Source organism: Vulpes vulpes, chromosome 2 (assembly GCF_048418805.1).
Source record: "Vulpes vulpes isolate BD-2025 chromosome 2, VulVul3, whole genome shotgun sequence".
In the NCBI taxonomy this organism is placed as follows: Eukaryota; Metazoa; Chordata; class Mammalia; order Carnivora; family Canidae; genus Vulpes; species Vulpes vulpes.
Genome location: NC_132781.1, coordinates 55,805,377 through 55,821,311, shown reverse-complemented (window position 1 = coordinate 55,821,311; position 15,935 = coordinate 55,805,377). Strand labels below are relative to the sequence as shown.

Below are 15,935 nucleotides of genomic sequence, written 5' to 3'. Positions count from 1 at the left end.
TATTCAGTGACCCAAAGTGCTTTTTGTAGATCAAGCCCTGCAGAAACCATGGTTTATAAGGAGTAAGTGATCAAATGAGTGAAGGGCTTAGTTCCTTCTTAAAGACCAGGAATGAAGCCAACACACTGGACAGGAATGACATTTCTCCCTAGTGTGTGTGTGTGTGTGTGTGTGGTGGTGGTAATTCAAATGAGGAAAGATTCCACATACTAGTCTCATCGGGGATAGGGGAGGGATAATCCATTCTAATGCTCTATATAGGAAAATCTAGACCCTGCTAGGCCCAGTCTCTACTTTGTGAGATGTTTGAGTGTTCACTACTGTATAAAGAAAATGCCCAGGACTTGCTTCAGAAGCACACATACTAAAATTGGAATATTAGTGTGGCCCCTGCACAAGGACACACAATTCATGAAGTATGCTGTACTTAAAAAAAAAAAAAAAAAACAGAACAGGCCGAGCCAATGAAATCCCTCAGCAAGGCACACACCTCTGTGGACTCCTAGGACAATCTGAGGCCTTTCCCTGGCTCAGGCCAGTGGGTCCTTTCTCTGCCTAGTTAAGTTTCCTTTAGAGTATTTTTTTCTTAAGATTTTATTTATTAATGAGAAAGGCAGAGACACTGGCAGAGGGAGAAGCAGGCTCCATGCAGGGAGCCAATGTGGGACTCTATCCCGGGTCTCCAGGATCAGGCCCTGGGCTGAAGGTGGTACTAAACTGCTGAGCCACCCGGGCTGCCCTAGAGTAAGATTTTCATTGGCCTTTCTCCCTTTCCCAGTCCTGGGTTTTGCCTTTGACATCTCCTCTTCATACATAACTGGCATGACTTCATCTCAGCAGTAAACTCTTGTGACTTGGGGTTAGGTAAACATTGGACTTGGGAGTCAGACAACTTCATTGACCAAGGCCTTTGACTTTGATTTCTTGGTGACTTAGCACAGGTCCTAGAAGGTTTATCCTTCCCACTACAGTTCTCCAACTCTATTTGTACGGGGTGGGGGGTTAAAACTCACCTAACTTTAGAGGCCTATTAACAAAATTATATACAGCAGGAATAGGACTAATGTCAAGAAAACTAAGTTCTTGGGTTAATTGTTCCTAAATTCCTCCCTCTCCCCTCTACCCTGTAGCCCCTCTAAACTGCTCAGGTATAGCTTGCCCCAGTACCCAGGTTATCTTGGTTCATCCCTTCACTCACACTAAAAGGAGTCATGAACTAGAGTCAAAAGGACTAGAACTAAGGAAAGAGAACAGACTCAGGAAAGGCAAAAACATGCCTTTAGAAAACAACCCTTAAGGGCTGAGACCAAGGTCAGGTTCCTTTATTTCCCACCAGTGCTTCTGAAGCCTGGCTATACATTAGAACAGACTGAAGGCTTACACTGAGAGCCACAGGACACTAGCCCACTCAAGAATTAAACTGGTCTGGGATAAACTCCTTGCCATGTATTCATACTGAGGTACAAGTTTTCTTTTTGGCAAAATATTTTGTAAAGTGTGTATCTGTGTCCTACAAAAAGCACTGAAACTTACTTTCTAGGTGTCTTCTCTCTAGGTCCATACAGGACAGCAATCTGTCACCCAGGAGGAGCTTGTTACCCAAACGGCTCCTTCTATAGGTTCTGCCACCCTGGCACCACAGAGGAGCTAGCCTCCCCAAGCAAGAGGCCACATCAAAACGTCCACTGGTTGTCAAATGATCCTTTATTGAAATATTTTCCTTTGTAGTTAACTCTGTGGGAAAGAAAAAAATGTGTCAGTAGGACAAAAAAAATCTTATAGCCCAAACCCACTACTGACCATTTCTATTTAGAACTAGTCCAGCCTCTCTATGCATACTTTAGCCTTCCTCCGGCTCTCACCCTGCTTTAGGTGGCAAATGAAACAGAAGTCACTCACCGCTGGGCATTCCACTGCACCACTATTGATGTCATCTATGATGTCATGAGGGTGACGGCCATCAACATTGCAGCCCACAGACTGGGCAGTCCCCAGGATCTCTTTAATGGTTCCTATAATTAAGAAAAGTTGCCATCAGAGGGACTGCAATCCCTCAGTCCTTGGATACCATGGGGAAATGCCATGGGGAGTTTCATCGCAGGTAAGGAGGAATTAACCCTATTTTATGGAGTGACATTTCTGCTGCTCTAATCCACAATTCAGAACTCGATTTAGATATGTAAGTTCTTAATGCAAAGACTCCATGGGTCCCTTGATACCCAGATTTAAACACATCCAGCCCCAAATATTCACCGATGTCAATCCATTTCTTCAAACCCACAAGACCCTGCACCCCAACTACAGCTTACATTCCTTCAAACTGGGAAATTCTACCCTTGGTGAATACACCCCATATAACAATTAAGGTGGTTCCATGTTGTCCACTTACCAGAAAGTTCTCTGGCTAAAGATCGGTGTCGCATCTGTCGGGCAATATTGACAATCTCATCAAAAGTGATATTTCCACTGTGCTTAACTGCAGAAAAGAAAAACAGCGTAAGTTCTATCACAACCCAAGGCCAGAGCAGACCACGTAATATGCTGCCTCATCTTAATTTCCAGGCTGTTCCCATGCTTTCGGCACAGAGTCATCCACATGAAGAACAACCCTGTTTCCTAAGCTGGGGTTTACTGTCAGCTCACCACTGGATTGCACCAGCCAACAGAAAACTGATCAGGTGCAGTGGCGGGTGGCTGGGGCAAAATCAAGTCTTTGCTAATTTTACACAGACACATAAGACTATCATTTTTGTTTTTTAAGATTTTATTTATTCATGACAGAGAGAAGCAGGTTCCACTCACGGAGCCTGACGTGGGACTGGATCCTGGGTCTCCAGGATCATACCCCAGACTGAAGGCAGGGCCAAACTGCTGGGCCATTGGGGCTGCCCAGACTAAACATGAAAAAAAGACAAGTTTATTTTACTGGGCCCAAGCTGTTCAGAGCATTACCCAGCTCAGAAGTGATCGGATTCTGGTTATCATTATTTCATTCTACTATTTCATTATCATTCTACTCGATTACTATTTCCCTCCTGCATACAGAGTACGGCCAGCCCCCTACTAGGGATTGGGGAGAGCCACATGACACTTCTTGGTAGTGCCTGGCTCTCCAACAGCTTATCAGATGCCTCTGCCACCCCTAGGTTTTGTTAAAGGGAACACATGCAGCTAAGTTATCACTGGGTAGACACCACTCACAAATTACCAGGGAAAAGGCCACTCACTGTTTTTCTGCTTCTTTCTGTCTCTTGGTGGTTCCTTGAGGGCTTTGATAATCAGGGCAGAGGCAGAAGGTACCACTTCAATCTGCAGGAGAGATTGAATGAGCTCTACTCCACCTTACAGTGAGGACAGTCAATACTGCCATGCAACGTGGCTCTCAAAAAACACAGGCCACACTGGGTTTGCTGTGCATTCTCAGTTATTTTCACAATCTAAAACATGTCTAAGCCTAAGAGACACAAAGTGATTTACCCAATGTCACACAAGTGACCAGAGCTAATTAATATTTGAGTCCACATCCTTGCTCTTTCTTGATCCATGCTCTCAAGAGCCTTCCCCACATTTAAAATTGCCCTCAGCTCACCACTGGGGTCAGGTGGCAAAAACCTTCCACCCAGGAATCCCAAAGGGTTGCTACCTCTACCCTCCCCCTCAAACCAAGTACCTGGGCCTGTCTGTTCTGAATGGTCAGTTTCACTGTAATCCTTAGACCCTTCCAATCACCGGTTGCCTTGGCGATGTCATCACCAACCTTTTTTGGAGACTATAGAAAGAAAATTATTTATCACACTGTGTGCTAAGTTGAAATACAGTCTGAAAACCCATCCCTCTCACTTGGCAACACCCCAAACCTTCCTTATCCAATCGAGCACACAGGGCACTGTTTAAAGCCAAGCGCACATACCAAATCAAGGCATAGCTATTGCAGCAGTATACACTGGGAAGATGAAACTAGGGGTTAAGTTTGTTTGGGGCTGTAGGCCCAGGGTCATAAGATGGCAAAGTCCCTTACTTACCTACCCTCCCATAAGAAACCATGTGATAACGTGGGAATGTCCAACACTGGTTACATTCAAATCACCAGAATCTTAAAAACACAGGTTTCTGCAAGGATGGGATCTGGGCAAGTACTAGACTTCCTAATGACCATCAGCCTAAAGAGGAAAGCTGTTCAGCTGTTGCCAGCTAAGCTGAGAGCCAAGGACCAGCAGTAAAGAAGGCACTGGTTAGGCAAGACAACATGGGAACAATGTTTGGTTCAGGAGATCAAAGTTCAAGGAATAAAGGCCTAATGATATCTGGCGAAATGCAAGCACAGTTAAAGCATAAAATGGATTAATGGGTAAATCGAGTGGTCATCAGTAAAGCTGGTCCTATTAACAAGTAGGTTACGCAAGCTTACTATGTTAAGCTCACCAGGATTTAACCGACACCCCATTTAATCTTCCCTTCCCATATTTAACCTCACTGTTATGCCCATTTCCCGGACTAGAAAACACCAGCTAACTAGACTGCCCAGTGTCTCTAAGCTACTCTTCTAAACCTTCAGCAAGACCCCTAGCCCATGCCTCAAGAATGGGGAAGGCCGCAGGTAAGATCCCAACCCTGGAGAGTGAAGTCCCCACTTCAATGAAGCAAGACCTTGCTACGGGAGCACTTCCAGTTTGGAGGCTCAGCGGCGTAGCAGGCGTTACCACCCCGTCAACGTACAAGGCACCCCAGATCCCGTCTGTTCGCACAAGCCAGAGCAAAACCGCCCTCCACCAGGATGACCTACCAGACCCAGTGGGCCGATCTTCGGGGCCAGGGCAGACGTGGCACCGACCTCGCCACCGGTGCACCTCAGGTACACTGGTAGAAAGAAAAGAGGAGTGTCGCTGCAGAGGGAGCCCTCGCGCCAAAGTTCCCTCCGCATCTTCTGGGGCCGCCCACATCACTGGTCAATTCTCGGAGCCGCACCAAGAGCCTCACCGGAGACAAGGAAGGCCACCCAACCCGCAGCTGGCGAGCCGCCTCCCTGGCGTGGACCGCCCCATGCGCCACGTGGGCCAGCGGCCTCGGGTTCGGCCACGGCCACGGCTACGGAGTCCCTGGGCAGCCCGGCCTCCGGCCAGCCCAGCGGAGCGGGGAGCGCCCGGGCACAAACCTTACCCTTAGGCGTGCGGGCTGCAAAGCCACCACAGGTCGTCTGGTCCTCCCTCCCCACTTACACGTGGGGAAGCTGAGGCCCAGAGAGTTAGACACTTGGCCAGGTTAAGGCCTCTAGCAGGCAGCGGCTTAAAAGCCCGACGTGGGCAAGGCAACGGCGGCTGAGCCCGGGGCCCAACGGGCTGCGGGGAGGAGAAATGCTCCATCTTGCAGCCCCAGCCACATCTAAAGCACGCACCGACTTTGATCTCGTTGGGGTCGAACTTAGGCGGCATGGTGGAGGCAGCTGGTGTCGGATGAACCCGGATTCGGGACGACCGAAGACAGTTGCACCTTTGCCTCCTCCGAGCCTAAAGCCAAAAGACCGGAAAAGCTTCTGACTGCGCCGGATATAGGCAGAAAGCGCGACTCTCGCGAGAACCGTGGGCTCCGCCCAGCCTCTCGGCGACGTCCTTGCCGCCATGTTGCTTGTGGGCAGGTGCCTGATGCTGACGGCTAGAGAACCCTGCTCTGCGGTGAGTTGTGACTAGGGGTTCGGAAGTGGGGGGGTTCAGAGAGGTTTGCCTGGGGGGGTGCAGACCAAAGAAGGCTGCTTTCAGGCCTCGTTGTTCTCTATTCTCCCTTGTCATGAGAGTCACCCTATGGTCACTGTAGCCCAATAGCAAAGACCCGCCCCTCCCCTGAGGAGTCCGCACCCCAATTCCGAGACCCTAGGGCATTAGCGACCCTTGGCCCCCTTTTAGCTTCCTCGTGATATGTGCATTTTGTTTATCAAAACAATTTTGTTCGGGTCTAAATTTGATCCAACTCTCAATTCCAAGGTCCTGCGGTTCTCAGCCTCAGACCTCGTCATCCTGGTCTGCATGACTTTCTGAGATTCCGAGTTTCCGTCCCCAGCTCTTGCATTTGGAGGAGACCAGACTCTGGCTCCGCCCGGGGTCCCGGGCCGTGCCCGGTGGTCTCCGACTCGGTGTCCATGACCAAGCCAAGCCCTACGAGTGATCTGCCTGCCTTCAGATCCACCCGAGGGAAGGAGTGGTGACCTGTCCACCCACAAAGCAGGTGGGGCTCTCCCCACTCCAGCCTGGGGAGAATGGGTGTGGTTCTTCCCATTGGGCTGGACGTTGGAGGAAGGAATGGATGAGGGGAGAGAACATCGGGGAGCAGGTTGGGAAGAGCTGATCTTATGGAAGGGATGGAGAAAGGATGGTCACTGTCGGGGAGGTAGTGGGTGAGCTTGACTTTGGGGAGGGGATAAGAGGGTGTTAGTCCTTGGAGAGCAGATGGGTAAGAGCTTGTCATGAGGGAGGAATGGGAGACGGCTGTGTTTAGACTTTTCCCCATCACTGCTGGCAGGTGAGATGACAAGATGGTCCTGAGCCAGCTCTGCAGGTTGGCTTGCTCCCCAGACTGTCCACACCCTTGTGGGCAGAGACCTGTGATCTCTACCCGTCCCATTGAGGACTAGATGTGTATCTTCATCAATTGTACCTTCTCTCTAGTTCCATAAGCTGTAGTGGACCCTAAATAAATATTTTTTAGATGTATAGTTCTATGTGGCTGATATTTAATACCCAGCAACCATTTAACCCATCCCCCACCCGCCTCCCTCCATCAGCCCTTGGTTTGTTCTTTATGGTTTGCCTCCCTCTCTCTCTCTCTTTTTTTTTTTTTTTTGCATTCCCATATGTTCATCTATTTTGTTTCTATTTCTTTTTTTTTTTTTTTTTTTTAATTTTTATTTATTCATGATAGTCACAGAGAGATAGAGAGAGAGGCAGAGACACAGGCAGAGGGAGAAGCAGGCTCCATGCACCGGGAGCCCGACGTGGGATTCGATCCCGGGTCTCCAGGATCGCGCCCTGGGCCAAAGGCAGGCGCCAAACCGCTGCGCCACCCAGGGATCCCTTGTTTCTATTTCTTAAATTCCACATATGAGTTAAATCATAAAGCATTTGTCTTTCTCTGACTGACTTATTTCATTTTTGTAATACACTCTAATTCCAGCCACACTATTGCAAATGGCAAGATTTCATTCTTTTCGATGGCCGAGTAATAATATTCCATTGTGTGTGTGTGTGTGCGTGTGTGTGTATATATGTATATATTTTTTCTCTATCCATTCACCAATCAATGGACATTTGGGCTTTTTCCATAGTTTGGCTGTTATTGATAATGCTGCTATAAACATTGGGGTACGAGTGCCCCTTCAGATTGCTGCATTTGTATCTTGGGGTAAATATCGAGTAGTTGGTTTCATAAATTGCTGGGTCGTGGGGTTGTTCTATTTTTAACTTTTTGAGGAACCTCCATAAACCCAATTACATTTCATCCCAAAGCCTAGTGGGCTGTTCACCATAAGGTTCCCTGGATGATTGCTTCCTGGGCCAGTTGATATCCCTTATCAAGCACTGACATTTGCGGATACTGGGCAGGAAGTAAGCACCTGGCTTCTAAGTTCAGAACACTGTAATTAATGTGTGCTAAATTATTCGAGCACAAAGGAGTTGGGCCAACCCCACAGTATCAGGACTTGAAAGGGCAGAGCTCCAGACTGGTTTTGTTACAATCCGGGACATATAACCAATCACAGCTTATACATCCATTTCATCACTTTAAACTGGTCTGCAGTGAGAATCAGATGGAATAGTAGCTGTGAGGGTGGTAAGGCGTCTGAGGACTGCTTTGGAATTTTTATTCAACAAAGAAGTCTTTTTCTTATAATGTAGCTGATGCCACTCTGAAAGGGTTTCAGGAAGTGATTCATCAGTCCTGTCTATTATGAGTTCTTAGAGAACATCCTTAGAAAGACCTGCTATGCTGGGCTCATGGCAGATGAATGGTTGAGATAGATACAGATGTTGACCTCAAGGATCATACAGTCCAGTAAATCAGCTATGTGTTCTGTGTTACTGTGCTGCCTGTCCCTGAGTGTGAGAGATCCCCCAGGCCCTGATTTCTCTCCTATGCCCTAGAGTCCTGGAGATTACTCCAGGGGGAGAAAGAAAGATGCCGCTCTTCTTCCGGAAGCGGAAACCCAGTGAGGAGGCTCGGAAACGCCTGGAGTATCAGATGTGTCTGGTGAGGGAAAGTGGGTTTCCCCCAAGTCCATCTCTGCCTCTGCCCTCATAAAACAGGGTTCCACACTGCACCCAAAGAAGCTGTGTGCTCCCTCTCTCCCATCTGCCTCCCTGACCCCCAGAGAAAATCTCTGACTCAAAGCATCAGTGAGGCCACTTGCCTGGTGCTCTGGAGTGCCTTGCGCCTCTCTCCCAGGGAACTGATGGCAATCATCATTTGTTCATTTGCTCTTCCGTGCTGGACCTCAAGCCCCATTGAAACAGGGATCATTGGTACACTTGCAGATGGACTAATTGAACAAGATGGTGTCTGTGGTCTCATACAGCTCCTTAATCCTGTTTCTTTGGCTGGTTTGTCCATTCTGCAAGGGTGTTTTGTTTGAACAATTTTCAAATTATTATTCTTTTTACCATCAGGCAAAAGAAGCTGGGGCTGATGACGTTCTTGACATCTCTAAATGTGAGCTCTCAGAGGTAAACTGGGGGAGTGTTCTGGCTATGAATTTGATCTGTCCTTTTCACTTGGATCACAATGTCCCTAAGACAGCTGTGGACTGGGACTTTTAAAACACCAGAAGCATTAGTCAAGAGAAGTTTTCTTAGATTTTGTTCTTATTCAAAAGAATTGAGATGATCATTGGTCTCGAAATAGTGTACAAGAATCAAGGAGTCTACAAAATATACCCATAGATTTCTAGGGAACTTGAAGAATCTGGGTTTCTCCAGCCTCTATAGCACCAGAGATCTTTCTTTTGCTCCAGTAGAGCTTGTGATGGGGATAGTGTATGAGCCGGAGCTGGGCAGGGCAGGCTCCTGCCAGCTGATTGCAGATGATGGCTGACCACATCCCCAGCAGCACTCCTCACCAGCCTCCTCTGCCACCCTCTTGGCTTAGCACTGCTTTCCACTTGAGGATTTTGCACTTGATCACCTCTTGCCCCATCTCTCCCTCACATGTGTGCCACTCAGAAAACAAACCCAGCAGGAAGGGAGGAACTGACTTCTTTCTCTTATCTTAGATTCCATTTGGGGCTTTTGCAACATGCAAAGTTCTGCAGAAGAAGGTAAGGTGAATCTTCATTTTCACAGACTTGTTTATTGTATATTTGCATGTTTGAAATCAGGTGGGACTTTTAGGCACCCACTTTTTGGCATGGACAGCTCCCTTCTCCCTCATTCTCACCCTTTCAGCTTGAAGTAGCTGTTTGTACAGTTAGAAAAGTTGGATTTGGCATCAGATGGTCCTGGGTCACATCCTGGCTTTGCCCCTCATGAGTTGGGCAACTTCCACCAACTCTTATATCCGTTTCTTCATCTATGAAATGGAGACATTCATAATTCTAGTTCTACTCTTGCAGAGGTATCATGAGAACTATTAAATGAGTGACAGGCGGGGGGAGGTAGGTAGATGGAGATGTGAATGCGTGGGGTATGATGCCTGCCACAGTAAACACTGGGAGACCTCATTGTTAATAATAATGAAAACTGAGCTTATTTCATTCTAGTCACCCAGCAGAGATTAAGAATGAAATGAATGATTTTTCAGGAAGGCATCACAGCTTTGCATGTAGGCAGCTGAGAGCATAGCATTCTAAATGAATTATCTAATGGAGATAATAAGTGTTCCATACCAATAGCCTGGTGAGCTCCTGGACACTAGAAGTTTCTATGCAGGGGTCAATGCTATAGAAATAGCAACCGATGACGTGGATTGAGCACCGGACCCCAGGCGAGCCCTGGGCTTAGTGCTTTTTGTCTGTTAGTTAATCATACAGCAGCTTTCAGAGGCAGGTACTTTATTATTCTCTGTTCCTCATGTGAAGTTGCTGAAGCTAAGGGAGGTTAAGATCAGGACAGCTACACAAGGACCCTTCTCAGGATGGAAAGTAGCATTAGGTCTTGAAGATCCCTTTCACCCTTGAAATTACAGGTTTTCAGGTCATGTGATTCCACATTTGGAGGTTCTGTGATTCTGAACCACATCCCCCATTGGGAGAACAGAGAATACCGGGCAGGCAGGATCTGTAGTGCATCCTGCACCAAGCTAGCTGCCCTGTTTGCTGCTCTTCCTCAGGCTAACATGCCACAAATCTTTTCTATACAGGTGTTGATTGTCCATACGAATCATCTCACTTCCCTGCTCCCTAAATCCTGCAGCCTACTGAATCTCATAACCATCAAGGTACTGAGGGCCCTTCTCCCAGGTGTCAGGGTCTCTGCCTGCTGCATGTAACAGCTCAAGCTCCCTTTGTTAAAGTTTATGCCAGGTGGGCCTAACTTGATAGGCTGGGGTTGGGTCAGCACAGTTTATAGGCCACCTTTTGAGTGCTGTGCACAGAGTGGGGTTACAGAGATATCCAGCCACAGGCCCTGCCCTTCAGGGAAGCTTGCCCAACAGGTAGAAAGGCAAAGCATAAACTTATAGCAGGTGGACTCACAGAGAGTATGGAGAATAATGGACCCAAACAAGAAGGCCCCAGAGGGACGCCAGGCATCAGGGGGCAACGCAGGAAGCCCCGTGATCTGGGCTGACTTCCTCCTGATGGTCAGCCTTTCCAGGACAGTGACTGGGACAGATTCGTAGTACATGTGGCCTATGACCTCAGGATTATTGCACATGAACTTGAGCTTTGGCAGTGGATATGCACAATAAGGGAAACGATGGCAGCGTCAGGCATCAAAGTGTTTCTTGTGGTTAACCCTGGCTTGTAGGAGTTGAGGTGGTTTTTTCACTTCTCTTTGCTATTCTGGTCCAACACTTATTATTTTTGTGATAAAATACATGGCATCTTATATGTTTTTTAAATAGGTATTTTATACTTGTGTATATATTTCATTTATGTATAAATGAAGCATATCTGTGTACTCATTTGGATTGTTAAAAAAATTAGCTACAGTTAAAGCAAAGGAGGAAAAATGTCATTTCACACTCCACAGAGAACCAGCATCAGTATATTATTGCACATTTGGTAGTCTTTTTCTATTTATTTATTTATTTATTTATTTATTTATTTATTTATCTATCTATTTATTTATTTATCTATCTATCTATCTATGTATTTATTTATTTGTTTGTTTGTTTGTTTGTTTATTAATTATAGTCACAGAGAGAGAGAGAGAGAGGCAGAGACATAGGCGGAGGGAGAAGCAGGCTCCATGCACCGGGAGCCCGACGTGGAATTCGATCCCGGGTCTCCAGGATCACACCCTGGGCCAAAGGCAGGCGCCAAACCGCTGTGCCACCCAGGGATCCCAGTCTTTTTCTTTTTAAGATTTTTTATTTATTTATTCATGAGACACAGAGCGAGAGAGAGGCAGAGACACAGGCAGAGGGAGAAGCAGGCTCCATGCAGGGAGCCTGACGCAGGACTCAATCCTGGGACTCCAGGATCACGCCCTGGGCCAAAGGCAGGTGCTAAATCGCTGAGCCACCCAGGGATCCCCAAGGGTTTCCCTTTTTAACATGAATGCTTATGCAGACCATTTCATAGCATACTTTTATTGCTCAACAGTTAAAAATATTTGATAAAGAAAAGAAAGAAATGGTATAACATTTTGAAAAAGGAGCTGAGATAGAATGATCAATTGTGTAGTTGAAGAGGAGAGGCTGGTGTTGTTTCAACACCAAAGGCAGGAAAAGACCGTGGCATCTTCTCGCCTCCCTGGAGCCTCAGATCTGTGGGCTTTCTCCGTCGGTGATGTGACCCCTAAGCTTGTCTTCCTTCTGCAGGTTCTGGATCTTCACAATAATCATCTTTCAGCTCTTCCTGATGATATAGGTCAGCTGACTGCCCTGCAGGTATGGCTGCAGGACACAGAACACCCACTTCTGATTGCAAGTGAGAAACTGTATGAGCCTGGAGAGTTCTGGTTGGGCTCTGGCCAGGGCTCCCCTTGCTTCCAGCTCCCTCTATCCCTTTCTTGTCAGGAAGCTTGGTGACACCCTGACCATGGCAATCCAAGCTGTGAGAGTCTCAGTACCATACTTTTGGCATGTGCTTTTGGGATTTCACTATGAGCTTCCACAAGGAAGGAAGCAGGAAGTGATGAATTCAGCACTCTGACTTATCCTCCCACTTCTGATCGCTCGTAGTCCCCTGCATGCCTGTGCGGAGCTAAGTGTTTCCCTCATTTTATCTATTGATTTGCTGCAGCCACCCTGTCAGGAAGGTGCTAGCATTAGTCCCGTTTTACGGAGGAAGAAGCGGCTTTTCTGCATACTCAGATTAAGATCTATGCTCTCCACTGTGCCCCTGCACACCCTGTATGGTGGGCCCTCTTGCTTTCTAGCCTTCTCTGCTATCCCCCTTGCTCCCAGCAGCCAGCTCCTAAACCCCTTCTGGCCTTTCTGCTCCGCTGCAGCAGGGCCTCTCAATGCAGGCCTCTCCTCTCCCTTCTGTCTGAGTTGCTCATCATCTCCTAGCCCAGATGTCCCTGAGGATCTTCCCAACCTCCCTGTCAGAGTATCTACCTTCTGGGCCTCTGTCTCAGCCCCAGCTTATTTCTTTGGCAGCACTAACAGCGTTTGTAGTTAATGAAAGGCTTTACTGTTTGGCTGAGATGTAGTCCTTTGAGGGCAGCATTCCCACTTCACACACTGCCTCGAACATGGAAAAGACCAAGAAGTGACGTTGAATGAACAACCCTACAGTGTGGGTGATGTCATTGCATTTTACAGATGAGAAAGTTGAGGTCCAGAGGGATGCCTGTCGCTTGCCCAAGGGCACACAGAACATGTGGCCGAATAATACAAATTGCCACTCCTTAGGAAACAACAGTGAATATCTGGGTGTAAGATCTCTAGGGACTTTGTTTAACATGTATATTTTTACAGAATTGTTGCATTCATCATTTTGTAATTTTTGGATACCTGGCAATAACTCCTAATCATCTTTCAGCTCATCAAGTATTCATCTGCCACATTATTTTTAATGGCTGCTTAGCTTTCCATTGCATCAATATTTAATGAGTATTCAGTGTGCCATCCTGTTGACCTTGTCCCTCTCACAGTGCCGCCTCTGGGAGGGCACACAGCCTGCAGAAACCAGTGAGTGTGTGTTCCCATCTGGGCACCACCAGCTGCCAGGCTAGAGACCTCAGACAGATCCTGCTGCCATCATGCAGCTCTACTTCCTTCCCCCGATGCTGGGATTCCTAGAGCCCCATCAAAGGTCGCCTCCTCTGGTCCCTGAACCTACTAGTCCCCTTCTTCCTGCTTGCTTGCTTGTGGGGTCATCATTGGGCTGTTGTGGTCTGCATAAATGATAGAACCTCAGTAAAAACTGGCTCAGCTCTCTTGGGCTTGTGACTTCACCACTCAGAGCCTGTTTTCTCTGACCCGGGATTGTAACAACTGATGCCCCCTCAAAGGGCTGTCAGGAGAAACCAAAGGTGTATGTGGTGTCCAGATGCTGCCTGGCCTGAGGCAGGCATAGACACTGTTCTCTGCATGTGGGTTCTCATGTCATTCTTCCCTCTTTCTTAGGTATTGAATGTGGAAAAGAATCAACTGACGTATCTCCCACGTTCCATTGGGAACCTGATCCAGCTCCAGACCCTCAGTATGAAAGGTAGGGGCCAGAAGGCCCTATCCATGTGGCTTCCTATCAGCTCTGGGATGTCTCAACAGCATCTGCAGAGCGCTCTCCCAGGAGCCCCTGAGCAGCCAGTCCTGGGGCATCCCTATAAACCCCCTGTTTGCAGTGGGTGGGGGGGGAGGGTGTCTGTCTCCATGGTGACCGAGACAGGGCATCAGGAGAGTTCCTGTGACTCATCAGGGCCTTACAGAGAGGAGGGCAGACAGTCCTGACAACTGGGCTCCCAGACTCAGGCACTCATATTTGTAATAACAAGGAGCAGTTGGAGTGGCAGCCCAGCACGGGAAGAGCCATTTAGGAGCCACAGTAAAGGTTGTGACAGCGAACGCTTCACACTCAGGGAGGAGCACTTCTGCAGTCAGCAATGCAGCAAGCCTCCCAAGTCCATGGGGCAAGGACAGGAAGATGTGCTCCCCCATTGACAGGTGAAAAAAGAAGGCTGACAGCAGTGACTTGCTCAAGACCACCCAGTGTGATAGTGACAGAGTCGCATGCAGGATGCTTCTCTCCCATACCCCCAGCTCCCTGATGTCCTCTTGTTGACCTTAAGCACTTTCTGTACAAAATGCTTCAGTTTACTCTTTGGTGACACATAAAGATAAAAATAATGATACCATGTTTATTGATCACTTACTCTATTACAGGCAGTGTGCTGAGGGCTTCATATGCATAGTTCCTTTGATATTCCTATGAAGACAAATAGTATCATTATCCCCATTTTACAAATGAGAGAACTGGCCAAAAGAGGTAAAATCCATTTTCCAAAGTCACTCAGCTAGTAAGTGGTGGAGTAAGAATGTTCTCAAACCTAAGTCACTGAAACTCAACCACTTTGCTCTTCTTCATGGAGCCTCAGGTCTTGGGACCTGGCACATGCCCCGAGGTCAACATGAAGTGCCCACTTGCCCCCAAGTCCTGGCAGTGTCAGGCAGGAAACTGGTGAAAGGGCTTTGGGGGGTTGAGCTTTGCCGTTGGGATCTTTCCAGATAACAAGCTGAAGGAGCTTCCAGACACCGTGGGAGAACTTCGAAGCTTACGTACTCTTGACATCAGCGATAATGAGATTCAGAGGTTGCCACAGCTGCTGGCGCATGTTCGAACCCTGGAAGTAAGTGCAGAACTGTTCTCTCTGGCCAATCCACCTCCCCTTCCCACATTCCTAAATGCCTCCCCTGCTTGTGGGGTGCTGGGCCCACAGAGATCTCAAGCTCACAGAGAGGCCAATGTCGAGCAGTTGTAATTATGTGACTCTTGCTGCCACATTGGAGGCAGAAAAACACACTCCTAGTGTGAGGACAGAATGCTGAATCCTGGTGGGGTCGGCACTTTGTAAAAGATGTGGTATTTGAGCCAGACCTTGAAAGAGGAACTAGCTTTGCAGAAGTAGATGCTGGTAATGGAGCATTTGGGTGAGGGGACAGTACGGAGGACACAGGAAGTGGAAAGCACAGGATGTGTTAAGGGAAGAATGAGGGGATCTGACATGGTTGGCAGTTGCTGTGTCTGGTGGGTCTGGATCACAAAGAGCCCAGCACTTCATGATGGAGAAAGTAGCCTCACTAGGAGGTGTAGAAACTGAGTTTTGTCAGGAGAGGGTACAAGCACTTCCTGGGTCCCTGTGTGTTTGCCAGGGCCACCATAACAAAGCACCACAGGCTGGATGGTTCCAACAACAGATTTATTTTCTCATGGCTCTGGAGGCTGGAATTCCAACATCAAGGTGCAGGCCGAGTTGTTTGCTTCAGAGGCCTCTCTCCTTGGCTTGTAGATGGCCACCTTCTCAGTGTGTCCTTGCATCATCTTCCCTCTATATGTGCATGTGTCCGTTTTCCTCTTATAAGAACACCAGTCTTACTGGATTAGGGCCCAGCCTGGTGACTTCATTTTGAATTTGTTTTCCTCTTTAAAGATCTTATATCTAAATATAGTGACATCTGAGGTACAAGGGATTAGGACTTCTTATATGTGTTTTTGGGGGACATACAGTTCAGGCCTTAAGAGACACTGACACAAAGCAGCTCACTCAGGAAAGGTGGGCTCTTAACAGTCGTGGTGACAAGACAGCTCACATTTTTCTGGTGCTTCGTAAGGCAAGGTTTTTAAC

General features: G+C 47.7%; 2 protein-coding genes and 1 non-coding gene across 25 annotated transcripts in view; 1 reads left to right on the top strand and 2 right to left on the bottom strand.

Annotated features, from left to right (window-relative positions):
- Positions 1–1,683: 1,683 nt before the first annotated feature.
- RPL12 (ribosomal protein L12) lies at positions 1,684–5,532 on the bottom strand. The gene is made up of 7 exons (XM_026009348.2): positions 5,393–5,532; positions 4,784–4,857; positions 3,671–3,769; positions 3,228–3,309; positions 2,390–2,476; positions 1,900–2,012; positions 1,684–1,734 (listed from the first exon to the last, which is right to left on the bottom strand). Exons 1-7 carry the CDS (start codon positions 5,427–5,429, stop codon positions 1,729–1,731), a joined length of 498 nt encoding a protein of 165 aa, XP_025865133.1. The 5' UTR covers positions 5,430–5,532; the 3' UTR covers positions 1,684–1,728.
- LOC112928043 (small nucleolar RNA SNORA65) lies at positions 2,562–2,691 on the bottom strand. The gene has a single exon (XR_003236674.1). It is a non-coding gene; the product is annotated as a small nucleolar RNA SNORA65 (small nucleolar RNA).
- The window catches only part of LRSAM1 (leucine rich repeat and sterile alpha motif containing 1), a 39,828-nt gene continuing 29,384 nt past the window's right edge, over positions 5,492–15,935 (top strand). For 2 of the 23 annotated variants that reach the window (XM_072748548.1, XM_072748543.1), the window contains exons 1-9: positions 5,492–5,669; positions 5,976–6,216; positions 6,910–8,235; positions 8,652–8,708; positions 9,254–9,298; positions 10,339–10,416; positions 11,965–12,033; positions 13,720–13,804; positions 14,818–14,939. In XM_072748548.1, the coding sequence (XP_072604649.1) occupies positions 8,164–8,235; positions 8,652–8,708; positions 9,254–9,298; positions 10,339–10,416; positions 11,965–12,033; positions 13,720–13,804; positions 14,818–14,939 (528 nt within the window). In that variant the 5' untranslated portion in view covers positions 5,492–5,669; positions 5,976–6,216; positions 6,910–8,163. The remainder of the gene's footprint in view (positions 5,670–5,975; positions 6,217–6,909; positions 8,236–8,651; positions 8,709–9,253; positions 9,299–10,338; positions 10,417–11,964; positions 12,034–13,719; positions 13,805–14,817; positions 14,940–15,935) is intronic. The other 21 variants (XM_026009340.2, XM_026009336.2, XM_072748555.1 and 18 more) reach the window with 14 other exon arrangements.

Bases quoted from the DNA above. Each gene is read 5' to 3' on its own strand.
- RPL12 (XM_026009348.2), bottom strand. From the start codon at position 5,429: ATGCCGCCTAAGTTCGACCCCAACGAGATCAAAGTCG. The intron at 3,770-4,783 runs GTAGGTCATCCT...TTCTTTCTATAG, and splicing joins AGATCGGCCCACTGGGTCTG to TCTCCAAAAAAGGTTGGTGA. The intron at 3,310-3,670 runs GTACTTGGTTTG...TCTCTCCTGCAG, and splicing joins TTCAGAACAGACAGGCCCAG to ATTGAAGTGGTACCTTCTGC.